General features: G+C 46.9%; 1 protein-coding gene across 5 annotated transcripts; it reads right to left on the minus strand.

The window, feature by feature from the left end:
- Positions 1-27,562, minus strand: DCTD (dCMP deaminase). 5 transcript variants are annotated; one of them, XM_033215754.1, is made up of 6 exons: positions 27,285-27,562; positions 25,476-25,590; positions 24,936-25,071; positions 4,717-4,833; positions 3,257-3,353; positions 1-1,372 (listed from the first exon to the last, which is right to left on the minus strand). In XM_033215754.1, the coding sequence occupies exons 2-6, from the start codon at positions 25,581-25,583 to the stop codon at positions 1,294-1,296; spliced, it is 537 nt and encodes a 178-aa protein (XP_033071645.1). In that variant the 5' UTR covers positions 25,584-25,590; positions 27,285-27,562; the 3' UTR covers positions 1-1,293. The 5 variants fall into 5 exon arrangements, with proteins under 5 accessions (XP_033071645.1, XP_033071648.1, XP_033071646.1 ...); XM_033215757.1 differs by having other exon boundaries at positions 27,263-27,460; XM_033215755.1 differs by having other exon boundaries at positions 27,295-27,384.
- Between the last annotated feature and the right edge of the window lie 316 nt (positions 27,563-27,878).

Here is a 27,878-nt window from a genome sequence, read left to right on the forward strand (position 1 = left end):
TGGTAAGGTAGATTTTAATAAGATTTTAATGTTGGTAAGGAGCCAAATTACAGAATACCCTAGAATGTGGAATACAAAACCTCAGAGACAAAATAAAAACTCATGAAAATATAAGAGCACTTTAAAAAGGTAATAATCTTTAGGATAAAGAAAGCCTTTTCTCAACACAGGTACTGAGTATGTTTAATAAAAATTAAATGAGATTAAAGGGGCACAGCCACATGCTCCCCCCGCCGCGGTGATTAGGAAGGTGATGTTTGTGTAGATGAAGGCTTGGGGCCAGGGCACACAGGAGCTCTGAACACCAATAGTGCTGCAATAAACTGTCTCCACGTGGGCGGAATTTCTCACAATCCACTTCCGGGACAGGAATTAATGTTCTCTCCAGTTGCAGAGGGGCTTGTAAATGAACCACGCTGGCATGCGGAGGAGGGACAACACATCCACACCGGGGACCCCTCCCATCCACAGCCCCAGCTGCCACCACGGCAGGGCATGGGCTTTGGGGATAACAAGGAGAGACAGGCTGTGTCCTCTAGGAACAACTCATTATTCAGCTAAACGAAATGGAAGAGCTCCACGTGACCAACAAACCCAAACTGAGCCAAAACAACAGGGGGCCCCTCCCCCAGAGGGATAACGTGCCGCCACCCTGTGTGCAGCGGGAGAGCAGGGATGGAGGCAGTATTCCTGCTTCAGTTCCGCTCCTCGTCTGTCAGAACAGATGTGCCGCCCGATCTCAGATTCCAGGAGGGTGGCTGGGGGTTTCCCTCAACTCGGCAGCAAAGACTTCAATGCTACTGTCATCTGAGGCCTAATTTTCTTCCAAGGGCACTATATGCCATGCTTCACTTGGGCCAGATGTTCAGATCAGTGTGTCTGCTCGTCCCCGCTAAGAACACAACAACAATTATTTATTTGTCCTTCCAGCACTTGTAGCAGTGAAGAGAGGCTGCTGGATTGCAGCGGATGACAGACAGCTGATGCTCCTCTGAAGAGCCACAAGCATCCCAGCCAGCCAGGACACAGGAAGGGGAAGCGCCCTTGTTCTAGCCCGGTGCACCAGGCCACCACAGGCTCCCCTATTTTAAACCCTAAATCAATAGTTCAAACAGATGCAGATTCCATGTGACAGGAGAGACAGTAAGGAAGATTTGAGGCTTTATATTCTTTAGATGTCGACGTTTGCCGGACTGGCTAGTAAAGAGTTATGTGTAACTTCAAGATGAAAGGCATTAGCAGCTTCTTAGAAGAGGATAATCCCAATCTTCTGGAGATTCAAGGAGATGTAACTCACTGAAGCTTTTGACTCGGTCTGCTGTTAATTGAATCAAAGTCAATGACAACCTTGCTGCACTTCGGTGTGAATTTCCTAAAAATAAAAAAAAAAAGCAAAACCAAAATACAGTTATTATCTGGTGAGCAGTGACAGCAATTTGTTTACTTTGGCTTAACTCGTATTGTCTGTGCAGAGAAAAAAATGTCCTGGGATTCACTTGCTACTTTATCTCTACAGGAGCCAATTATAGTGCAGCATACAGAGAGAAACACGGACCTGAAAAGACTAAGACAAAAAAGATGCGTGCGGTGGTGTGGTGTGTATGGTTTTCAGCTATTTAGTGGGGAGTCAAAGGATTTCTTTTTTTTTTTTTTTTTTTGAGACAGAGTCTCGCTCTGTCGCCCGGGCTGGAGTGCAGTGGCCGGATCTCAGCTCACTGCAAGCTCCGCCTCCCAGGTTCACGCCATTCTCCTGCCTCAGCCTCCCGAGTAGCTGAGACTACAGGCGCCCGCCACCTCGCCCGGCTAGTTTTTGTATTTTTAGTAGAGACGGGGTTTCACCGTGTTAGCCAGGATGGTCTCGATCTCCTGACCTCGTGATCCGCCCGTCTCGGCCTCCCAAAGTGCTGGGATTACAGGCTTGAGCCACCGCGCCCGGCCAGAGTCAAAGGATTTCTAACAAGTTAGCTGCACAACATGATATCTGATTACTAGTTTTCCCATTAGATGTATCTTATTTTCTAGAAAATTTCAGCAGCCAAGTTGGAGTTGCTCTAATGCAAAAAAAATAGTAAATTTTCTTTTGCCACTTATACATAGCAAAAAAATGACTACCTTTAGTGAGGAGGAATTTTCAAATTACATTCTAATAATGCAAACATAAAATAAACCAACTTTTTCTTTTTTTTTTTTTTTTGCTCATTAACTTTTCACTCATTCCTCATTACTTCTACAACAATTAAACAGAAAATATTTGGGAACAAAACAAATTCTTTTAAAAATCACTGAACAAGAGAGTAAGTAAATAATTTGAACTTAAAGTCACAGAAAGCACCACAGTTGAGTTCATGAGATATGTTGAGCCATATTCCTAATGACCAGCACAAGGGGCCAGGCACGTCACCCATGACAATGGTCCCACTGCTGCTGAACGCCAATACCATGAAGCGCTGGAAAGCTATAGAGTCCCAACCGAATTTTCTGCCATGAATTAAAGGTGGCTGAGCTTCCTTGCAAGTAAAATATACCTCACAACCTTTTCTTAGCAAAGACAATCATAAAACCCGTAAGACTTCAAATCTAATGCAAAATGTTGCTGTAAAAAGAATTCCCAGGTGGCTCACACTTGTAATCCCAGCACTTTGGGAGGCCCAGGTGGGTAGCTCATGAGATCAACAGATCGAGACCATCCTGGCCAACATGGTAAAACCCCGTCTCTACTGAAAATACAAAAAAATTAGCTGGGTGTGGCAGGGGAGGCTGAGGCAGGAGAATTGCTTGAATCTGGGAAGTGGAGGTTGCAGTGAGCCAGGATCACACCACCGCACTCTAGCCTGGTGGCAGAGCGAGACTTGGTCTCAAAAAAAAAAGAAAAAAAAGAATCCCCAATCTTTCAATCTGGCAGGCTACTTTCATCCTAAATTTTCTATGCCAGAGTTGTTACATTTGCAAAATTTACCAAGGTTTGGCGTTCCTATTATAAAACTTGTGAATGTTTACACTTCTCACTACTTGAATAATTAGTCTAACTCCTGGAAAGTTACTGAAATTAAAGTACAATCATTAAACAAATTGTCTTCAGATTTTCCTGTCACTGCTCTTAAATATCTACCCCTATAAGAGTCTTTAAATTCTTATGCCCTTGCATTTCTAAAGACACCTCCAAGTGTGGAAGTCAGGCAACACAAGGAGGAGACAAGGTCAAAAAGTCGCTTCATCTGCCTTCACCACCCCCCTGCCCTGCGTTCTCCCTGCTTACCGGAACGTCACCCCAGCCATATCAAACAAGAGCCTCGCAGCTGTTGCCTCGTCACTATCATGGTATTTATCAGACATGAAAATAACTTCTTTTATACCTGTAAGGTAACAATGGGAGCTCCCTTAGTATACACACATGCAGATGCTGCAAAAGACAGGCGGAAGCAGCTGGAGCACTTTTAGTGTCTATGATTAATGACCTTTTCCGAGTGTGCTTGCAGACAGTGTCCAGTCACTGAAATACAGATCTCCTTCTTTCTAATACAGCAGAGGGCGGATTATATCTAATCTTCCCTCCAGTCTTTATGGATTTTTTTTTAAACAAATGCAAAGGGAAAACATGTCAAGTAGTCAAGCCTTGATCCGATTAACCAATTTCCCTTACTAAGGTAATCAAATCATCTTTATTCACAAGGTAGCTTCTCTTACTAGTGGGAGGACTAATGGAGGGAGTGGGGGCTGCTGGCAAATTCAGAGGTGGGCACCACCGTGCTTCCCAGCATGGCTTTGCAGACCACTTCGAACCAGCTCTACAGAGAGCAGATCTGTTTTCTTGTCCTGATCTCAGCAGGCAGCGCTAACTTGGGAGCCAGGAATCCCAAGGGCCCCGCGCTGAAGGCTGCTGCTCCACCAGCCTCTGAAGGGAGGGGAGGCTGCAGCGTGGGGCCCACACTGCCTGGCCCACAGGCCCGCTGCCGCCTCCACACCCGAGCACCGCGAGGAGAGCTTCCCAGGAACGGCGACAGCGAGAGCGAGGGAGCCCACGCGACTCCTCAGTACCAGCAGACCGCTTCTGCTCTGAGATCCACGGGGCTGGTGATAAACAGCCCCTTTAAACCACACATCTCGCTAAACATGGTAAGTCTTTAAATCTCCAGCCGAGAGATTTATGGAGACAAAGTGTAGCTGAATCTCAGATGTGACAGTTTGAAAAAGGTGAAATATTCAGAATACAATGGTGTAGATTTATGGAAACTGTAACATAAGAAAACCTGAAGGTAGTGCCATTTGGGTCTTACGACATTTATATGCCACAGTATGTTGAGATCCTCAAATATCTACCATGTATTAAATACAAATTAAAACTTCATACGCAGACTCCCAGCTGACCCTGTTTCGGACAGAAGTTCTTTTCTCTCCCTCCCCCCAATCTATGCACAATATGTCAGAGAATAGTAAATTGACAGTAATTATATGCAACGCCTGTGTTGCTTTTTGGCAGCTTGCAGTTTAAGAAGTTGCAAACTAAATTAAAAACATGCTAAGAATCACAGAGGATGCAATTAGTCTTAGAATACCTGGCACCATTCAAAAACAAAACACGGGAAATATCTTGCAAAGTTGATAGTGCAATTAATTTAGATCGAAACAATGGCAATTTAAGATCAAACACATCAGCAGCGAGCTACTGGCGAGCAGGCAGCAATGCAAATGTGACAAATGAAAAGACCGGGTTCCTACCTGCCTGGATGATAAGCTTCGCACATTCATTACAAGGGAACAAGGCGACATACATACTACAGCCTTTCACATCGGTCGAATTTTTGTTCATGATGGCATTCAGCTCGGCATGGCATACTGTGGGTTTGAAAGGGAAAGAAAGAAAAACTTTGGTTGCGGCGGCTGAAGAATTTACTAAGTGTTAACACATTCCATTCCCCGCTCTGAAATAACATATAACAGGCTCAAGTAAAAAAATTGATTAGAAATGGCAAGTACTAAGAATACCAAATGAGGCCCACGTGGTCTGGCTGTTGATGAGCAGTGAGGCCTGAAGGCACCTAGAGCGGCCAGGACGGCGAGGTCACGTGCCTTCCCCACCCTCAGCGCAGCTCCACTTCGCGGCTCCACAAGACCCTGGGGCATGAAAGTGCCCGCCTGAGCTGGCTCACTGGTGTGCTGACGTGCACACACGGGCAGGTTCACTGTGGCCGTTAAGAGGGCTAGGGGATTTTAAGAGCAAGAGAATCAACAAGTGACGAAGCTGAGCGTGTCCATCCTGAGAGATCTGCTTTACCACATTGTGCTCAGCCCACATACGCACAAGGAAAAACGCCAGCAGCCAGACAGGGTCTCGTCCTGTCACCCAGAGTGCAGTGGCATGATCACAGCTCACTGCAGCCTTGAACTCCTGGGCTCAAGTGATCCTCCCGACTCAGCCTCCCAAATAGCTGGGACTACAGACGTGCCACCAAGCCCAGCTAACTTTTTGTATCTTTCGTAGAGATGGAGTCTCACTATGTTGCCCAGGCTGGTCTTGAAATCCTGGCCTTAAGTGATCTTCCCATCTTGGCCTCCCAAAGCTGTGGGATGACCGGTATGGGCCACCATGCCCAGCCCAGTTTGTCTTTTATAAGAAAAACATTCATCCACTGCAATGGCAATGACTAGTTGAGTTCTCGACAGACCAGTCCATTCCACCCGTGATCCCGGGTCACATCCGGACCTGCCTGAGTTCAGAGTCAAGAGGATCCCCTTCCTCCCTCTCTTGAACCGGGCAAAGGCAATGCATACCCCAGGTCCAGTTTGCCTAGATGTTCCCACTCCCTAATCCACAGGGGACGTCCTCCTTGAGTGGGAATGAGTGGTGCCCACAGCACAGACCTGGGTTTGACTCCCTCATCCTGCCCAGGAGGTTTCTGGATGGCCGTCTTGTATCGTTACTGAATTTTCCTGGGTGTGTTATCTAAAACTCTATTATAAACTCCTAACGGCAGTGACTTGCAAACCTCTCTGATACCAGAACACCCTTAGGCGCTTCCAAAATACAGAGATCTGTGCCCCCTGCCTGCAGAGTGTGATGGCCTGGGCTGTGGCCTGGGCTTGAACTTGTAAGCGATTCCCCAGGTGATTCCAACGCACAGACGAGTTCCGGAAGGAAGCACTGCTCTCTGGCTCCCCTGGCATCCCAGCATATGCTATGCACACAAGTGCTAAAATAAGTATGTGTCGAATGAGTTAATGAATGACATGTGGCCATGGCCCACATCACACAAACCACCTAGAATATAAATATGGGGATCTTCAAGGTCTCCCCTACCCTCTGCAGCCCGCCAACCTTCCACACGTAACACTTTCTTCCACGAGTTTTGAGGCTTTAAATGAACAGTGGCCTCAATTTATGATGCTCATACATTTCAGTCCTGACTCACTTGCCTCATCGCTGATCATTTACTGAGCACCTACTCTGGGTCAGAGAGATGAAGGCCTGGCCACCCTCCCCAGCCAGCCTCCCATGTTCACGTGCAGCCACAGCCACCTCTGTGTCCCTGGGTCCCCCAGCAGCAACGCAATGTTGCAGGCGTAAGGCTGACCAAAAGCTCTCCCAGGCAATGTTAGGAAGTATCATTTTTGTCTACAAATTCCATGTTTTAGGAGGTCTCAGTCCTGCCTAAAACTGAGCAGTCTCTCCTGGTATTGCAGGAAAATCGAAAGAGGCAGATAAGCTGTGCTTCATTGACCACAGCCCATCAGAGAATAATCCTCGCTGGCCACAGTGACCAGAGCCATGCCCCGAGACTCGCAGGTCTCATAAACCCTGACAGCATGGGAGGACAAGGAAAGACAAGAGAAGGGTGCGAGGGCCCTTGCTTGGGAAGGTGCAAGGCGTGGCCACGTGGGCGCTGGCCTTGGAGGGTCTCCCGTGACCCCTTCTCCCCTTGTGACCAGGATACTCCAGAACTGGGTTTCACGCTGCTTGGTGTTAAAAATGATTACATGTAATTGTTTCTTTTATTTCCCCCTTGAGGGCAGAGCCCAGCCTAGGTTCTTTGTAACTCCCCCAGAGTCTAATGTGATGCCATGAACATAATGGGTGTTAAATATTTATCGAATGAATGAAGGAGGAAACGCAGATTCCGATTATTGATGGTGACGTTGGGAAGTACTCAAAGTCCTCTTAAATTCAAATATCAGAAATGTGCTCTCCTACCTAATAAATCATTTTGATGGCGCTGGTATTAACATTCAGAAGTACAGAGCCTCTGCATCTGTTATGAAACACTATGAGAACATCCTCTAAGAACTGTCAGACCAACTGCAACGAGCTTCCTCTACTTCATCCCACGCAGTTTGGGGCAAAATGTAACAGTATAGGTCTGGATTCATTAGTGAAATTACCATATGAAACAGATTCTCTTCGGCAGCATCTGACATCCCTGTGTATAGAGGGCGATTTATAGAAATAATGCACAAGATTATGAACAGACTTCTTTTCTTTTAACCAAAAAAACACAAGATGAAGAATGTAAAGCTTCTTGTTAAAAATACATATATAATATATATTATATCTGAATATTAAATTAAAAAAATATAAAGAACATATATATTATATCTGAATATTAATACCAGCACCATCAAAAATGATTTATTAGATGGGAGAGCATATTTCTGATATTTGAATTTAAGAGGACTTTTAATGGCACCATCAATTGGAATCTGCATTTCCTCCTTTATTCATTTGATAAATATTTAACACCCATATATACATGTTTATATATAGATATAAAGCTACTGGGCAATATGAACAATAGTGTGTCGAGCACTCATGAGCCTCTAAAAGGAACAATCCAAAATCCCACATACATAAGACTGGACACTGACAAACAGGAAACTCAAGCGTTCAGTGGAGGGTGTAAGATCAACCCCACCCTGGTCTCTCTTGCTGGTTCTTGCCCCCTTCCCCAGACCCCCTCAGCCCTGTCTGATATCACCGGCTTGCCCGGCCTGCACCTGCGGGGCTGAGGGGAGAAGCCCCAGCCCAGAGGAGCACCTGAGGCCACAACCCAGCCCCGCCAACTTCGCAGCTCCCAGCTGCTGCCTGCTGTGGTCCTGCAATCCAGCTTCACCTTTGTGGCTGACACTCGTCTCTCAGCTCCAGGATCTCCACAGCTCTGAAACTCTGACCCTCGCTGTCCCCCAGGCCGCCCTGCACTTCGTTTTGGGCCTGTTCCACCCAAGGAGACTGGACTCAGCCAGGCCTCAGCCCCCAGACTGTCCTCAGAGAGGAAACTGAGGAAACGAACTTGATGACTTCCTCCAATTTGTTTAAAGCAGGTGGGTCAGAGTCAAGTTTGGGAACTCATTTACTTGTGTCGACTGGCCATCGACACTGATCAAATAACAGGCACCTGCCAAATCCACTTCAGGCCACAAAGAGCACTGGATGCCTGCCTGGCCTGTGACGAGCTGGCGCCCGCCCTGGCTGGCCAGACCACCATAGGCCAAGCATCCTCCCCTCTGCACTCTCCACCTCTGCCAGTGAGTGTGGACAAAGAGCTCTGCAGCAAGGGGCAGCACGAGGGATCAAGGTCCAATTTGCTGCTTGGAAGCTGGATGACCTTCAACAGGGTGGCTGAGCACTCCTGTAATTTGCAGGAGTGACAGTGGATCTGGGAAAGTGCATTTCCAGCTAACTAAATAAAAGCAATTTAAAAAATACCAAGTACAACCAATGTTTGTGCTTTTCTCCTAAGGTTTCCAGTTTCATTCCTCAATCCTCCAGAACAGGTGACTTTCTCTAAAACCAGCTTTCACTATCAAAACACGGCCTCCTCTCCCCAGGCAAACACAAGGCCGTGCTCCCAGCCCCTCCCTCCCTCCATCTCTGACGACTCCCGCTTCTCTCTGCTCGTTTTTCTTCTCCTGAAAGCATGCAAACTTAGTCCTTAGTCTAGAGAGGTCATCTTGTCAGCCTTTTAGGACTCTTCTTTTCCTCCTTTCAAGATGAAATCATCCTATTTACAACTGTTACTACAATTTATTTTTAAAATAATTGTCTTCTGGCTGGGTGCGGTGGCTCACGCCGTAATCTCAGCACTTTGGGAGGCCGAGGCGGGTGGATCACGAGGTCAGGAGTTCAAGACCAGCCTGGCCAAGATGGTGAAACCCCATCTCTACTAAAAATACAAAAAAATTAGCTGGGTGTGGTGGCGTGCGCCTGTAATCCCAGCTACTCCAGAGGCTGAGGCAGAAAACTGCTTAAACCCGGAGGAGCAGAGGTTGCAGTGAGCCGAGATCGCGCCACTGCACTCCAGCCTGGGCGACAGAGTGAGACTCCGTCTCAAATAATAGGAGTAATAATAATAATAATAATAATAATAATTGTCTTCTGACTCTGTAAAGCATACATAATCTCCGGTTTTCTCTAAAACAATGTTTTTCAAACTGCAGGTCATGAAATCAGTTCAGTGAGTGACACCAGCTTTTTCTTCTGTTTTAATGAAACAGGTAAGAAGGGAAGGATAGAGATCAGAATGGATCCCACACACAAGGTTAAATACTATTCCTAAAAATTATGTTTCAGGTGTCAACTGTGTTTGCTGGGTCACCACGTATCTGCCAATTTCCGTGGTGTAGGCATTTTTCCACACAGCCAATCTCCCACTCCCAGCATGACGTGGACTCGGGCAGCAATGTGCCCAGTTGACCTGGGAAGCAATGCACACAGTTGACCTGGGAAGCAGTGCGCCCAGCTGACCTGGGAAGCAATGTGCGCAGCTGGGTCTGATGACCTCATGGGAGCCAGCTCCACAGGCCACTGGAGGGTCTCGTCATGAAAACCCAAGGTCTCTTCTGGGCTGGAACCTTTGGATTCATCTGCTCTCTCTGGACTCCTCTCTACTCTAAAACCTCTCAGGACTACCACACACTTGTGTTCAACTTTACTTTTCTGTAGGTCCTTTTATTTTTCCTGCCTTTGTGGGCACTTCCCAAGGTAAAATACTGGTTTTTGATTTTTCTCCCATAGTCACTGACTTTTTATTTTTGAATTTGGAGTTTTGCTCTTCTTGCCCAGGCTGGAGTGCAATGACGCGATCTCAGCTCACTGCAACCTCCGCCTACCAGTTTCAAGCGATGATTCTCCTGCCTCAGCCTCCTAAGTAATTGGGATTACAGGCACCTGCCACCATGCCCAGCTAATTCTTGTAGAGACGGGGTTTTGCTATGTTGGCCAGGCTGGTCTGGAACTCCTGACCTCAGGCATTCCACCCGCCTTGGCCTCCAAAAGTGCTGGGATTACAGGTGTGAGCCATCACACCCGGCCAGTCACTGACTAAGAATGCATCTGTTCAGAGTCTCAGACACCAGACCCGCCTGTAAAAGCCTGAAATCTGAAGTCTGGCCATAACTGCCCATCTTCTCCCCAGGCCTTTTCTTTTGCGTGGTCTGGGGCTTCCACGTACCTTTCCTCTATGGGTTAATTACCTCTTATCCAAAATGCTTAGGAGCAGAATTGTTTCAGGTTTCAGATTTTAAAATATTTGCATCATACTTATCAGGTAAGCACCCCCAATCCAAACATTTAAAATCTAGAGTGCTCCATGAGCATTTCCTTCGGGTATCACGCTAGTGTGCCAAAGATTTCAGATTTTGGGCCAGGTACAGTAGCTCATGCCTGTAATCCCAGCACTTTGGGAGGCCAAGTCAGGGAGATCGTTTGAGCTCAAGAGCTCAAGAAGAGCTTAGGCAACATAGTGACAGCTCATCTCTACTAAAAATAAAAAAACTTAGCCAGGTATGGTGGCATGCACCTGTAGTCCCAGCTACTTGGGAGGCTGAGGCAGGAGGACCACTTGAACCCAGGAGGTCAAGGCTGCAGTGAGCTGTGTTTGCGCCACTGCACTCCAGCCCGGGCAACAGAGCAAGACCCCGTCTCAGAAAAAAAAAAAAGTTTCAGATTTTGGATTTTTGGATTTGGCATGCTCAACCTGTACAATAAACATACCACAGATATTGACAGCAATAAACGAAGGAATAAATTCACCTTTCCCTAGAGTGAACATTTTTGTTGTGTTGCCTGGATGAACTGCAGCAAGAGCTACAAATATATCCGAGAGCAAAAACTAACCAAGAAGTAATTGTGAGTTTTTATATTAGTAGTAGGAATAAGAACCAAGTATTTCAAAGATACAGTATCTAGGAAGTATTCATAAGTTAGTCTAAATTGTAAAAAAAAAAAAAAAAAAAAAGAAAAGAAAAAAAGATAAAATGTTCAACCTAGAATTACACATTTACACCTAAGCAATAAGTAAATTAAATCTGCAAACACTACATATATATTGGATAAGCACAAAGAGTGACATACAACTCTCCAGTTATTCCCAGCCTTGTTTAAAAGGAAAAGAATCAAATGTTGAAAATATCAGATTAATGCTTAGAAGGTCTTTGATTGCCAGAAGAGACTCTCTGTTTCAAGTAATTATAAGAGAATTCATATGCTTTCGTTTTTTTTTTTTTTCTTTTCTATTACTAACTGTCAGAATTCAGAACTGCATTAACCTTGGACCATGGAGAAGAGACTGTATAATTAGAAAACTGTATTTTTCAAATTCTCTCTTACTAGGGCTTGATTAATTCTTACTGTCTCATGTAGGCGGTTCTCTAGAAGTCTGACAAATTAACAGGATATATTCCATCCTTGGTTAGATTTAAGAGTTCAGCGTTTTATAGATTTGACTTTCACCTCATCTGATATAAGACTAATACAATATCTATTTTAGACAGTAGTATTATAAGGTTACTCAGATAGGTTTGTTTAAAAACCCTAAATAATGCTAAACAAATTCTAATTGCTGCCCAAATAATTTAGCAGTGATAGTGTTATTCTACTGTCAACTGATCTTCATCTGCTATGGTGACGTGACAGGAACTACTGGGGCCGGAGAAAATTTGGAGTCAGGAAAATGAAGATTCTGATCTAGTTCAGAACTCATTTTTAGTGACACAGGATTTTCCTTAAAGAAAACGATGTCCTTAGACCTGAGGGCTGTTCTGCCAAGGCCGACCTGAACAGGTGGCAGCCTGGTGTGGCGGCTCCTGCTAGGGTCAGGGTCAGAAGGCCAGGCACGGAGCGCCTGCTGCCACTGAAAACAGGCCTGCAACGCCTTTTGCCACCACCCCAAGCTGAGCCGTTCAGAGCACGGACAGTTCTGTTCACTGACAAGACAAGGGTCAGGACTCGAGCCAAGAAGCGTCTGCTCACGGCCTTCTGGAATGAAAAGGTGGGAAGCATCGCCCTCTATGATTTCTACTGGGTTCCCACCCTGCAATTAACAAGTGACATGAAATGGCATACCCAAGTTCAAGGTTGACCTGTGCATTAAAAAAAAAACTCAGTAGTAATTTACAGGATCTTCTACTTCCATTCTGATGACAAAGCTTTTTGTCATTACTTCCTGAAGTTAGGGCCTAAGTGTTTTTACTTCTGGGGACCTACAGTTATCAGAGCTGCTAAACCTGGACACGCTGTCTCTGGGAGCACAGGCACCCCTGCCCCGGCCCCCGCTGCCCACAGGTGCCTGATGCAAACTTCCGCGGAGGGATGGGGAACACACTTGCTCCTCTAACTGATCCATCTATGGAACTGCTTCACAGCTTCTGGCATTAAAATGGAATTTCAACTACTTGTTTCTTAATTATTGAAAGATATCTGACAGGGCCTCATATGTCACTGCCAGCCTCCGGAGTACCTATCCTTCACGTCAATAATTTAACAACAGAATAGCCGCCACAATGAAGCCCCCCACCCACCCCCACCAAAGACACGCTCCCAAAAGCCTATCAAGTGTTCCCAATTATGGCTTCCGCAAAATCTAAAGCAAAGATTTCTAGAGTTTGGGCCCAAATAATGTCACCCCTCTATCTTATCTCTCCTGCATGAAGTTCCTATTAGTAAAGTAGCAATCTGGCTCATTATCAGGGTTTTCAAATGACTTGAAATAAAGGTGGAACTGGGGAAGGGAGCACCATATAGAAATCAGCAGACATCACTTCTCTAAGGTAGGTACACAAGGGAAGCCTCTCGGTGCCTCACCCCTCTCCTGGCTCAGGCCCTGTCTTCCTCCTTCCAGCCTGCTGGACTGCTCCAAAGCCTATGTCCCTCTAAGCCTGCTCAGACACAGCCCTGTTCCCCACCTAGGGAAGCAGCCCTTAGTAACAGGGCTGGAGCAAGAAGAGAACACAGTTTAAAACTCTCGCAGTTTCCCAGGTATGTTCTGGTAAGTTCTGTCTGCACACTGACCCGTGCCGGGTGGAGAGCTAACAGGGCTGGGTGTAGGCTGCAGGATGGAGGTGGGTCTGGTCCCTGCAGAGCTCACACAAGCTGGGCTGCAGATGCCCCAGCATGGAAATCAGCAGCGGCCCAAGTGCAAGCTAAAGCAACACAGCAGGACTGCTGAAGGAGTGCTGAGAAAATCTGGGAAACGGGGGTTCCAGGCACTGTTCACAGGTGCAAGGGGAACTGAATCTTCAAGTAACATGTTTCTGTAGAAAAATGTATTAGGATTACAAATGTCTTTTCAGAACAAAGGGATTTAAATCCTAGGATGTGCGTACACAAAGATAATACCTTGTTCAAGTTCCAGCCTCTCTCAGCTACAAATAGGAATAACAATAGCCACTCCTTCCCATCTCACAGGGTCGCATGAGCAGCAAGTGAGGGACACCGCAGGAAAATGCTGTGTGAACGCCAAAGAACTCTGCAAACTGGGCCTTTGTCACCAGTACTCAGAACCGGACCTGTTTCCTGAGAAAGAGACTGGCTGGCAGGAACGGGGTCTTCCTGATCAGAGACAACAAGTGACAGTGCTTCTGCCTCCCCGATCCCGCTGCACCCCACAGCCTACCTGTCCTTGGAATCGAGACACTCCTGCCCCCAGCCCAGCCCCAGGCACAGTGTGGCCTTTCTACTCAGAAGATAAAGTAACTGAGCCCTCTTGCCACGGAGGGACACATGATTCCACCTGAGAGGCATGACAGTGTAAGTCTGTGTGTGAAAATAAAGAGGAGAAGCAGGGGTGATGTGAAGAAACCTGCCGCATGCCTGGAAAATGTGTGGGCTCTGTTCTGTTTCCACCTGTGTCCAGAGAGGAGGTCTCTGCTGGAAGAAAATGACAGTGAAAAGGAATTCTACCAAGGTCTGGGGAGAAAGTGGTGGGTCACTCGCTTAAAAGGCAGCCCCATGCTGCAGGCTCTGAGGGGAGCCTCCACACCCACGGCATCCATCTCCCTGCCCACGGCCCAGGGTCCTGAAGGCGGAGGCAAGAACTTCCGTCTCCGCTCCCGCGACAACGCACTCGGGGGTCTTGGAGACCCCTGGTTCTGCCTGTCTCCTCTGCTTCCTCCCTACCATTTCCTCACACACTGCCCGCAACCTAGCAGTCAAGCATCTTCTTCGGCCTCAGCCTCCGGACCTGAGAAATAGAAAGAAAAATCCCTCTCCAGGAACGCTTACGAAGACTAACATCTGTCAAGAGCACAGCACGGACGAGCTACTTGCTACATGTGAGTGCTTCTCACGCTCTCCCACCTGTGCCCACCTGAAACCAGGCTGTCCTGGCCTGCCCAACGCAGCCTGCCTACGAGAATACCCACTTCTCTTTCCCTCTCTCCCACTCTGCTCCCCATCCCTGCCCCCTTCCTCGCTGCCTCTTGCTAAAGCTGCAGGTGACAACTCACGGCGCCCAGGGGAGCCACTTAGCCCCAGTGGTAGTGCTCAGGGCTAAAGAGATTTCTGACTGCGGTACGGCCATTATTGGTAATAAAGCCCCAGAACTCTAATTACGCTGCCTCCCTGTGTGCTAAGGGCGCACAATCAGGTCAGGAGGAGGAGGATGTGGAAATAGCTGTTCTGCATCCATGCTAGGCCATGCCAACTCCCTTCCCACGGTTCATGTGAAATGCACGCGTGACGCCTAAAATGCGTGGCAAAAGCACCAAGAGAAACAGAGCACTAATCAGCGTTGATAGTACTGTGATGCAGATATGCATTATGGAGCTCAGAAGCCTCCTTTGTGTGTTAATAGTGTTTAGAGGGAAACTGGGCCTGAGCACTGGGCACTGGAAGAAGAGTCAGGATGTGTTCTAATTAATTCCAGCTCTCCCTGGCCTGCCTCAGGCAGCGCACTGACCCTGTGTCGGCAGGTAGAAAATGGAGAACAACAGCCCAACTCGGGATTCTCAAATAAGATGTGAGCTCCTAACACTGCCCTATATTCCTAAGACATTCCTCTCCCGCCCCACACAATCACCTCTTCTCTCCTCCCAGCGTCCAAGCTCCAGCTCCCAGCTCTCTCAACCGGTGGTCCTGCTTCCTTCCTCCTTCACCAGAATGCTGCAACTGATCACACCCTGCCTTTCCCTCCAGGACCCTGTGTCTGCTGTCCTCCCACCGCCCCCCTCAGTCCTTCCTCTTATTACCAACCAGGGTGTCTGAGAGACCGATCCTCACAGCCTTGAACACCTTGCCTCTGTTCCAGATATCTCTATCTCACTCTCTGTCTTGGACTATTACCATCAGCAAACAAACGTCTGCTGCAGAAAAGCAAAATCCAAAGCCAAAACCAGATTTTTCCATCCTACAAACAATGCAAACCTTTTCCGTGGCCTCATCTCCATTCCAGCTACCACCCCACTGCTCTGCTCTCTTCTCGGCCACACATCCCAAAGCCCAATCTAAATAAAGCTGTCCCCATCATCTCACCCTCTGTTCTCCTTCAAGTGGCTCCAACGTGGCTTCCACCCCTATTGCTCCTCTGAAACTGTACTTGGCTGAAACTGTACTTTGCAGTATCACCTCTGACCTCCACATTGCTGAACCCCATGGACAGGTTTTCATCTTAGGCCTCTTGGCAGCCTCCGACACAGCTGACAGGCCCTCCTTCTTTTTTTTTTTTTTTGACAAGGTCTCACTCTGTTGCCAGGCTGGAGTGCAATGGTGCAATCTCAGCTCACGGCAACCTCCGCCTCCTGGGTTCAAGCAATTCTCCTGCCTCAGCCTCCTGACTAGCTGGGACTACAGGCACGCGCCACCACACCCAGCTAATTTTTGTATTTTAGTAGAGATGGGGTTCACCATGTTGGCCAGGATGGTCTCGATCTCTTGACCTCATGATCCGCCTGCCTCAGCCTCCCAAAGTGAGGCCTTCCTTCTTAAAACACTGCTCTGTGTGCTCCTTCTCATGGGCCCTTCTTTCTCCAACCACCTTAAGTGCTGGAGCCCTCAGGGCTCAGCCACAGCTACTCCTCCTTCCTCTGCACATGCTCCCTTGATCAGCCACCCAGGTCGCTGACATTGACATACCTGACACTGACACAGACATACCTGATATAGCCAGTCTGGACTAATCCCCACCTCATACACCCACCTGACCACCTGACCCTTTGCACGGAGCTCTCACGGGCACCTCAGCCTTCAGGTGTCTAAATCTTCCTTGATCATTCCAAAATCTTGCTTCTCCTCCTCAGTATGCCTGTCTAGCTGCTGCAGCCACAACTGTTTGGGGGAAGTCAGTCTACCTCTCCCACCCTTTATCATGCCATCTTCTTGATGCTGCCCCTAAAATATACCCTATCTCCAGTCAAGCCTCTCCCGCCCCAGCACCCACCCCCTCCAAGGCCCTCGCATCGTCCACCGCGTCACCTCCCGGCTGGCGAGTCCCTGTTTCCACTCTTGCCCCAAAACAGTCCAGTTCGTCCACAAAACCTGTCCTAGTTTCCTTGCGCTGCTCTAACAAATATCATAAATTTGTAGCTTCTAAACATCAGAAATGTATTTCTCACAGCTCTGGAGGCTGAGAAGTCCAAGATCAAGGGCTGGCAGGTTCAGTGTCTGGTCCCTGTCTCACTAAAAAAGAAAAAAAGTGACTACCTCAGAAAGGAATATTCAATCACATCTGTTTATTTCATTAATGTCTACCTCCTCCACAATTAGTCTGCAAACTCTTCAAAAACAGAGTCCCTCCCGTGGCATTCTGTTGACCTCTGCAGAGTGCCTGGCATGGAAAACACATAATAAATGCCCTAGAAGTGTCTGCTCAGTGAACGAATGACTGCATGTGACAGTGTCGGAAAACTCCAATGCTTTATAAAACAGAGTTACAGTTTTAAAAAGAAAGGAAGATGACTCCAGAGAACATCCCATCACTGGCAGACAACTGGAACTGGTAAGAGAATAGGTGACTTGTTAGTACTTATTTGAATTCCTAAAAAGTGGTAACTCACATGTAGAAGGAAAAACGACAGAAGAATTCTGCTTCCCTTTATTCACCTAAACTCAAAATTAATGGCATTTCGAACAAAGTCTTTTAATTGCAGAATTAAAAAATTCATGCTCAGTTATCATAGTCAATATTTTAAATTTACTCTGGCATCTATCATTTGAAAGAAGCACAGAGAAAATTTACACCTCCACTAATTGGTTGGCACCCACCCTTCAGACAGTGTCAGCAGAGGGGAGCGTCCATTCCCTTGCATTGCAACTCTCTTGCTTTCACCAGTATCCTGCATTTATCACAGGGATTTCCCAATGCCACTCAAGTATCTCGTTTGAATAAATATTGTCATGCTGACTCGTTCTCTAAGGAATTTCTAAAGTCCTTTCTTTCTATTTGGTCTTAACGTCTTGTCTCCAAAGAGTTTTCAGTGTGTCCTATGTAATCATACACTTTTTTTCACTTAGACATGGGATCTTTTTCTTAATTTTTTTGAGACAGGGTCTCTCACTCTGTTGCCTGGGCTGGAGTTCAGTGGTGCAATCTTGGCTCACTGCTGCCTTGGCCTCCCGGGCTCAAGCGATCCTCTCACCTCAGCCCCCTGGAGTAGCTGGGGCTATAGTTGCACGCCACAACACCTCGCTAATTTTTGTATTTTCTGTAGAGATGGGGTTTCGCCATGTTACCCAGGCTTGTCTTGAAGTCTTGAGCTCAAACGATCCACCCGCCTCAGCTTCCCAACGTGCTGGGATTACAGGTGTGCACTCCATACTTGGCTAGGATCTTTTTCTTTATTGCTGTTATCCAAACTCTTCTCATCCAATGTCTTTTAATCTGCATGTCTGTGGAGTAACCTACAGTCTGACTGTCCCCTCCTATTCATGCATCCTATCTCCATATGGTTTATATTCATCTTAGAACTGCACCAGACTTTAATCGTTAGAGGGGGGAGGGAAAGGAGCCTGTTTCTATTAATTTATCCATAAGTACACATGCACATTCTCCCTGTGGCATTGCCTCCAACAGCTTTTTACAGCTCTGCTTTGACCGAGAACACTTTCAAAACTCCATAAGCTGAGAAAAAGATACTAATCTAATGCCATCAAAGCTATCATACTTATATTTTTCCTCAGAATAAGAGAACTGGAAGGGTCTTCAGTGATAATTTACTTCATAGAAATATTGAGAAATGAATGTGAGGTGACGCCTCTAACAACCCCACAGTCACTGGGCACACACATAGCAAACCCGGAACCCTCTGGCTCCTTAGGGCGGCTCCAGGATTCTTCTGTGTGAATATGCCAATTGTTGTTTTAAGCACTATGGGGCTTTACTTAACTTATGTGTGTATTACAGACATGCATATCCCTATCCAGATTTTAAAAAGTCTTCAGAAACCCGGAGGCGGAGGCTGCAGTGAGCCAAGATCGAGCCACTGCACTCCGGCCTGGGCGACAGGGCGAGACTCTGTCTCAAAAAAAAAAGCAGCAGCAATAAAGAAGGAATATCCATTTGCATTCAGATCATTAATGTGCTCAAATACTTAATACAGCTGTTTTCTAAATTAGTTTGCATGTGCCCCTGACATTTTATCAAGGCTACTCATTTTTCAACAAACCTTTTATCTTGCGAGATTATAGTACAAAGATAAACTTGCGCCTACTTCTGGGAACCTTGGAACCACTACCTCACATTAAGTTTTATTTCAAACTTCTATGAGGTGAACGGACTCAAAAATCACTTTTTCTAGAAAGGAGACACAGATGTGTATTTTCATGGGTAGGTCCAATCCCCAAACACTTCAGCTTTTCCTAACATGTGCTCTTCAGAACGAGGAGTTATTTTGTTACTATATGTCTTTTGTAGGTATTCACAATGAAAGAGTAAACTCTAGCACTTTAAAAATAATTAATTCTGTAACTATAAAAATACATAAATATCAAAATAAATTATATTAAAATATCATTATTCCTTTCTGAAAACTGTTTATAAACAATTATATCTTAAAGTAAAACACGCTTACATGGAGCTGGTTGATTTTAGGGGGTGGGAGAAGTGTCATAAACACACCGGTGTGCTCCTCTGTTTATCTAAAACCCCACACAGTCACGCCTGAGTTTGCCCTCGATTCCTAAAAATAATCTACTTCATTTCTTTCCTATGCAATTGTTCAAAGGTTTTCCATCGATTATAACAGTTGTTTTGTATAAAAGTCCCTAATTAGACCTGCTGTCGGGCCACAACTCCTAGATGGCCAGGCAGGGGAGGAGCGGCAGGAAGCTATAAGTGAAATTCAATTCTGCAGGAAAAGAAACGGCGAGTTATCAAATTCATGGGCTGACGGACAAAACCAGAGGACGTTCAATTTCAGGACTGGAAGAACAAATTTGATCTTAATTACTAAGAAGCTCTTACAAGTTGTGAGGAAGTCACAGCTGAAGAAGGATCAGCCTCCTAACTTCTTGATAAATTAGTTTCTCAACACTAACCTTTTGGATGCCAAAGAAATATATCACATGCATGGCAGTCAGGAAAATGTCAGTGTTCAAGGGGGTAAAGTAAATGGCTAAGTAATCACAAAAGTGACATCTATGCATGCTTAACAATATCCTAAGTCTGAAAAATAAAGAGGAAATTTAAATAGAGAATTTAAAGAAGCACTGCCCCACACTGGCAAAGGTGTTTAAGATGCTCTGCTGAACTCTTTCGCCTTAATTAACTCCAGGTTTTTCAGCATTTGCCTTCCCAGCATTACATCCTTTTTAGGGTATCCCTGTAGACATAGGAACTGACTCGGGTAACAGCCACATCTCCATTTCTGCCCAATGCACTCAGACTGAGGCCAACCCCCACTCTTGGGGATGTGGAGACCCTATGGTTCCCTCCCTGGTGCAGTGAGATGCAGCAGGCCAAGCAATCCTGGCTCCCTGGTCCATTGGGCGGGGTAGGAGGCCAAGCACAGAGCCACTCACCAAAACCCAGAGTCCTTCGCCAGCGGAAATCAGCAAGGCCGCAAGTGCTGGGCAGCTGGATACGTGTGGCAAGCATTACTAAAAATTCCCTTAAGTTTAACAACGGGAACAAGTGAACTCTCCAACTCTCTAATTTGTAAACTATGTCATCAAAATTGGTTATGAAAACCCAAGGAAAGAGTGATATCTGAATCACCAAGAGTATTTTACCTCCATTTGATAAAATTGGTATTTTGATTAAATGTGCTTCACTGTAATGAATTCCACGAAGAAAAAGGAACGAAAAATGTCAAACGAATACTTCATCACGGGTTTAGCAACACCCATCCCCTCAAGAAAATAAAAATCTTCCCAAGTTTTTTAATCTGGTAAATTAGATAAATCTGCTGCTTCCTGGTGTTTTAATTGTCATTCATCTGAAAAGATTCTTAGTATAATAACATTGCCTTCTTCCTGCCACTTAATGTTACTGACATCATATTATCTTTTGGATTTTTCAGGAGAAGGATGGAATAAAAAGCTTCTTTAGCGGAAGGAATTTTCATTTTCCACATTAATACTACATTATAATAAAATAGTTTTATGAAGTTTTGATCCCAAGCCTGGAAGAACAAAAACACCCTTTAAAAATACCTCTCTAGAGACACAGCCCAGGAAAAGCTCCATCTTCCTATTACGTTACAAGTACTGCGTGCTTCCCTACTCCCCACAAGGCGTCAATCAAGACTAATGACTTCTGACTTATGCAATTAATAAAGCAGTATTAAGTTGTATGTTATTTGGTAAACTCAAATTCACACAATTCTCATTCCCTGTCACAGTCCCTTGGGCTGCTATAACCAAGTCCCATAGACTGTGTGGCTGAGAAACAATGGACATGTATTTCTCACGGTTCTGGAGGCTGGAAGTCAGGACACCAGCATGGTTAGCTTCCGGCAAGGTCTTCCTTCAGGGTTGCAGACAGTCATCTTCTCCTCCTATCCTTGCACATGGAAAGAGAGTAATTGAGCTCTCTGGGGTCCCTTTTAGAAGGGCACTAATCCCACTCAGGAGAGCTCCACCCTCATGGCCTAATTACGTCTCCCAGGCCCCACCTCCAAATATCAGCGTATCGGAATTAGGGTTTCAACGTGTGAATTTATGGGGAGACACATTCAGTCCACTGCACTCCCTTTTGAAGAAATGTTCCAGTGAGCCACACTGGTGAGCCACGCTGGTGAGCCATGCCGGCTTTCTGCATGATGCCAGGCACAGGCCACCCCTCCCCGAGCTCCTGATCTCTGAGGAGTTATTTTATGGGAGCCTCAGTCTGATCAACTGCAAAAAAAATGAGACGATGATTGGCATTTCAGTACAGCTGAATTCCTGTGCCCCACAGGAGAGACACAGGGAGGTAGCAGGAAGAGCACTGACCTTGGAATTAGGAGATGTCACCCTGCATGTGTGACATTATAGAAGTTACTTACAAGAAAGGAGGAGGCTTAGATCCTGTGGGCACAGAATCCTGAGACACTACTGAGGTATTGCAAGGGGTCCAAGCATATCCACAGCTGGATAAATCCCGTGTCCAGGACATACATAAACTCTCCCCAAACATACATAAATGCTATCCAATTAATAAAGTTCAGATTAACATAAAATGTTAATGATACAAAGTAGTTTTTGTCATTGTGGAGTTTCTTACTCAAAAGATACTAAGAATGTAGCATTGTGCAGGGGTCCTGGAAGTTTTTTGGCATTTAAAAGAGGGTCCTGTACATTCAAAAGAGTTAAAAATCACTGTCTAGAACTCAAGGCAACCTCTAAAGCTCCTTTACAGGCAGTAACACATCACCTATGAAGTTACCCTTCCTGCTACAGCAGCTCAGTCGCCATTAATGCAGATGAGGAAAGAACGGGGTGAGCTATCCAACTCAAGGCAGGATCCCCTTGCTTTTTAAATTAATTCTGAAAATCTTAAAAGCAAAAAAAAAAAAAAAAAAGAGGGTTTGCATTTGAGTCAGTTATCAGCAAACATTTCTGTGACATCCCAGGCAAACCAAACATTTACTTCTCTGTGGCCTGAAAATCCTTGAGACGACAACAAGTATGCAGTTTATACACAGTCATCGTCATTTAGACTTAAAGCCTATCTTTACTGTATTATGGCGGTAGTAATACTAAATGTCTTTAAAAACCATTTAATACCTTCTACAACTTTTATGGTACATCAAATTACAAGCTTACTCTCGTGAAAGAAAATTGTCGACATTCTAACACAGCTACATATAAATGAATAATTGATAAGTAACGGCAAAGAGCTTTGAAAACCTAGAGGTATCATATGGATAATAAAAAATAATGCAGACAGACAACCAGTGCCCAAAAGCTCAGCAGCTATTCAATAAAAAACAATCAGTGAAGTTGGACAAATACCTATGTAGGTTTTTAAAAAATTCCCTCTAGAAAGGGGCTATGAAAGGCACTCTCCTCAATTTGGACAAAAGGCAGTGTCTCATAAGCAACAAAATCAGCTACATGGGAAGTCAGGAGTGCTGGGAAGTCTGGGGTGTGGGGCAGGCGCTGCAAATGGACTGCACAGCCCTTGGCTTCTAGGTCACAGCTCACAGATCTGCTGGGGGCTCTCAGTGACTGAAGAAGGCACAGGTCCCATTGGGAGGCCCGTTCAGTGCCCACCCAGGACCCCTCTGCACTGTCCAACCACGGGTATCTTTTGCACCAGCTTGAGTGTGACAGACTGCCATCCCCCCAGAATTCCTCCATATCGAAGTCCAGCACAAGGGCCAATATTTCACTGTCTAGACTCGGTGAAATATTGACTGTGGCCGTCACACATTTCAATGCAGATCTTTAACATATCGACCCTCCACTTTCACCATTTTTATATGGGACATTGAACCACACTGTGAAAAATTATCTTTGCATGGACTTAAAAACAGCTAATCACTTCCCTTCTTTCTTACCATCAAAAGCTTATAGAATCAAAATCAGGATGACAAAAAGTTTCTCTGAGTCAGCGCATTTTTCTAATTAGTCATCCACTACCACCAGCTCTGAAGCTGGGCTGAGAAGACAGTCTTACCCTCCCCCACCTCCGATCCTCTCTTCCCACTCCTACGAGGGAGGGGTGAGGTTAAATCAAGGATCTGACAATTCAGTCTCCTTCATCCCTAAACTACTTTTCACACCCTGGAAACCCAGACTGCTTTGCAGTCCTCAATTCCTCCTCTCCCTCCAGGTACGTCTTTCCTTTTTCTTTCAAACATGGAGGAGTTGCCCCTAGGCAATTTAGAAAGAAATTTATGGGGCTTATTTAACATGATCGAGGTTCAGGAACATTAGCAAAAATTTATAAATTAGACTAAATGTAGACTTGGAATTCCTCATGAGAAAAACCCAGAGGAAAACCTACCAGGACAGTCAACAAAGAAGAAAGGTCATACATCACGCCTTGGCCTGAAGGCACAATCTTTCCCATTTGGATGGCCTTACTCTACTTTAACTTCCAACAGTGCCAGTCTGTTCATTTTCAGGCATAAAATACAGGACCTAACCCTACAAAAAATCAGCAACCTGCATACGCAGCATGATTTGCCTCTTTTCCAGCATTAGTTGCATATTCTCCAAGGAATACGAGGAAAAGTAAAGTTGTGGCTGGACCCTCCCAGGCAATCTCTGAAGGAGTTTTCCCTGGGGCTCAGACAGGCAACAAACTCTAAGAAGCACCCTTCGCTAATTTCAAGGTGAAAATCCAGAGACAGTCAAGCCAAAGGTTTACAGGTCCACACTTCTAGCTTTTTCTTTTCCTTTTTTTTTTTTTTTTTGAGATAGAGTCTTGCTCTGTCATCCAGGCTGGAGTGCAGTGGCGCAATCTTGGCTCACGACAACCTCCACCTCAGCCTCCCAAGTAGCTGGGATTACAGGCACCTGCTACCATGCCCGGCTAATTTTGTATTTTTAGTAGATGTCTATGTTAGAATGTCAACATTAGTAGAGATGGGGTTTCACCATGTTGGCTAGGCTGGTCTCGAACTCCTGACCTCAGGTGATCTGCCCGTCTCAACCTCCCAAAGTGCTGGGATTACAGGCATGAGCCATCGTGCCCAGCCTCACTTCTGGCTTTTGGTGTGATCACAGCCTACTGTGAAATTGCAGCATCTCCTTTGACTGGAGGAAGCAACTGGATCCTCCATCTCCTGACGTCTAGTTCACAGTTTGATTCTCGCTTCCCAGCAATGAGCTTGAGCCAGATGTTCTCATCAGGCACATGGGCTGAATGAAGCCTGCTTCTCATCAGACCAAAGCCCGAGCCAGCCCCTGGTTAGCCGACCCTGCTTCCGAGTAGTAAAAAAAGAACCTGCAGAGACACCATGCACATCCCTCAGCTATCTCTGCAAGGGGCTGGGACCGTCTGCAGAGAAGCCGACTATCAATGCTCTGGTGTTGTGCAAGCCAGCAGGCTGCCAGTGAAGCCTGCCAGGCCCAGCACAGGCAGCAGAGCCCCGGATCTCAGGGCCAGCCTGTGTGATCACTACCATGCTTCTCTCCGTGGCTCTCTTTGGAACTTAAGAGACAAGGCCAGGAAACTGGGGTAGTTCAGTAGGATATTTTTCTTTCCAGCTCTTGATGACAAAAGGGAGATCATCATCTTCTGACCAACTTTCTTAATTAGGCACCCGCCAGGATGTCACAGAATGGGATCTAAAACATGCCCTACCGTATGGGTATTTGGTGTCCAGCTTATTCTCTGCCGTCCTACTCCAAGGCAATAGGTCATCACTGCACCCATTTGGCATCCCATTGTACCCGATCCCGACAATCTTGTTTTCTGAATTCACAATGCAGGCGCCGACCTAGAAGGAAACATGCCCAACGGCTTGGTGCCTGCAACTGGCTAGCCTGCTGCTGGGGAAGCAGGGAATAAAACCAGAGGGACTGCAGAACTCAAGACAGATGCACAGCTGCTACAGGTGCTGAGAGCTGTCGATCTCCTTGCCTGTTTTTTTTTGTGGCAGCTCCCATAAGCCAAGGAAAGTGCACCCCGGGTCCCAGAAGGGGCATAAGGGGCAGTTAACAATAGCATGTGACAATTTTCTGTCTCACAGGAAGAAGTAAGCTTGCAGAAACGCAGCACAAAAGGCAGACCGACCCTGCACTTTCAAGTTGACAGGTGTCCACTGAATCTCCCCTTTCTGCTCATGTGCAGGAATCTCTTTGCCTGGGAGTATCTAAGCATTCTCCTGGGAAATTCATTTACCTGGGAATTTGGATCTTTACTTCTCTGTGCTGATAAGAAGGCCACAGCCATGAAATACTCAGGCCATTCCAAATAGTCATCCCGTTTCTTGCAGGTAACTTCACTCATGTTGGGTCTAGAAGAAAAGCGTGACAAAGCAGAAGTTGAGAGGAAGCATTTTAGTAAGTCTGTTTTCCAGTTCAACCCAACCACACTGAACCTTTAGATGTCTACACATGGGCAACTTTAGCTACATTTATCGATCACAAATCACAACACATGGGCCCTAAACAGTGTCTGGCCTTAAGTAAAAACTTAAAATTTCCTATTTCAGAAGTTTGAATTTGGCACCCACAGCTTCACATTCCCAAATATTTTATCTATTTACTGCTTTCTCATAGGATTTTTTATGCCAGCCTACAAATTGTTCTGTCCTTTACCTGTCTCCCTTACAAAACGGAGTCTGCACAGGAAGAGGGTGGAAATAAGAAATATTTATTGATCATCTATAGATTCCAGACGTTGTTAAAGTTTATATACATCATGTCACTCGAGCCTTACTCCTAGCTAAGGTAGACAGTGCCATCCCACCTTACAGAGACTCAGAGAACTTAGGTAACTTATCCTAAACCACACAGGATTATTATCCATGCCAGATGGATTCAAAGAAAACATCTGAAGCCTTCCCAACTCTGATATTCACCAGATAATTTTTCCCTTCCCTTTCCCTTCCTTACTCCAGATGGGACAGAAGTTATCAACTCTGAGTAATGAACTGCATGAGAAGAAACTATGAAAAATGTCAAGTGCTACTCCTAAAGCAAGGTTGTTGGAACTTAGTTTACCAGGGGCAAGCACAGGCTGTCTACAACAGGGAGAGCCCACGAAGGGGGTCCTAGAACTTCAGGGGACTGGTCGCTTTCAAAAGGAATGAAACAAGGGCAAGGAAGGAAGACAACACAAAAACAGGGTGGGCAACATGGAGAAATCTTGAGAAAGGCAAGGAATGTGATCTAAAGGAAGGCGAGGATTTCCCAAAATTTCTCCTTCAGGCTGCACACTTTGTTTAGGTACATGCTACAGTGCAGGGCGGCAGTGTCTAAGACTAGATGCAGTGGAGGGTCGGTGCTGGGAACCATGGTCACTCACTGATTACGCTGCCCCAAATCTGAGAAGCCTGGCAATCGCCCTAACAGGGAAAGACAGGTGCTGGATCAGCCTGGTTTCCCACCTGGCTTAAGGGTCAGCATCCATCATCGCTGTGGGGTGCTACAGAAGTACCTACTGCATAGGAGGGAGGGGGAGACGTGGCGGGGGCGAGGGAGGGGAGGGAAGGGTCCTGTTAATTCCCTGAGCGCCTTCCCCTGGATGGCTGAAAGCCCACTAGAGCCCTGTGAGGACTGAGGCCCAGCTGTAGAAACAGAGGGAACTGGAGATTGAGTACAACGATTCAGGAAGACACATCCGGTCACCGTCCCAGGCACACCCCACGCCGCTCGCAACCCCGTCAGCTCTGATCCAGGGCCTACACCCGGCATTCCCACCCCACACACGGGCGCAGGAAGGGATGCGACGTTCAGACGCCCAGCACCACCTCCCGGGGCACTCCGAGGGGGCCGGCCTCGCACCCGGCGAGAAATCGACCCTGGAGTGACTTCCGGGACCCCGAGCGCTCGCACCCCGCCCGCATTCTCCATTCTAAAGGCTGAGCCCGGCCGAGGCGCCCCCAGCGTCCGCGGCCCCGGCCCAGGCCCCCGCCCGGCAGCCGGTGCCACGCGGCGGTGGCTAGGGGCGCGCGGGCAGCGTACCCGCACGGCTGCCCCCGCCCACCATCCGGTGCCCGCTCCACGCGCAGGCCGGTGCTAGTCCCCGCCGCCGCCGCCGCCGCCGCGCTCAGGGAAGGAAGTCGGGAGAGGAGGCGGGGCCGCCGCGGGGCCGGAAGAGGGCAGAGGCCCGGACGCCGCGCGCTCGCCGACGGCTGTCGGCCGGGGGTCAGGGGCCCGGAGCTCTCAGGGGAGGGAGGGAGGGTCGCACGCCGCAAACACGCTGTTCGGCGTCGCCGTACGCCTGGCAGTCCCCGTGACACAGCCCGCGGTCCGGCCGGCGGTGTTCACAGCCCGAGCACAAACCACTCCCCGGGTATCAGGCCGCCCCGAGGTCGCCCCGCTGCCCGGGTCACGCGTGGCGCTGGGTGGCAGCGAGTTGGGCGCTCCCGGGCCTGACTGTACGACCGTCGGGGGCTACTCGGTTTAGTGGTGGTAGTGAGGTTTTCCGCACCATCCGTGTTCCATCAACTCCTTAGAGTCACGACTATAGAGATTCTGTGTGATTAAAAGAGGACCCCAAGAATCTAGTGCCGTGAAGCTGGTGGGTGGTGGGGAGACCTGGTTTGGGTCTCAGGAGTGAGCCCGCTGTTTCGCAGCG

Source organism: Trachypithecus francoisi, unplaced genomic scaffold, assembly GCF_009764315.1.
Source record: "Trachypithecus francoisi isolate TF-2019V2 unplaced genomic scaffold, Tfra_2.0 Lachesis_group1, whole genome shotgun sequence".
Classification (NCBI taxonomy): Eukaryota; Metazoa; Chordata; class Mammalia; order Primates; family Cercopithecidae; genus Trachypithecus; species Trachypithecus francoisi.

Bases quoted from the DNA above. Each gene is read 5' to 3' on its own strand.
- DCTD (XM_033215754.1), bottom strand. From the start codon at position 25,583: ATGAGTGAAGTTACCTGCAAGAAACGGGATGACTATTTGGAATGGCCT. The intron at 3,354-4,716 runs GTAGGAACCCGG...GTTACCTTACAG, and splicing joins GAAGCTTATCATCCAGGCAG to GTATAAAAGAAGTTATTTTC. The intron at 1,373-3,256 runs GTAAGCAGGGAG...TTTTATTTTTAG, and splicing joins ATGGCTGGGGTGACGTTCCG to GAAATTCACACCGAAGTGCA.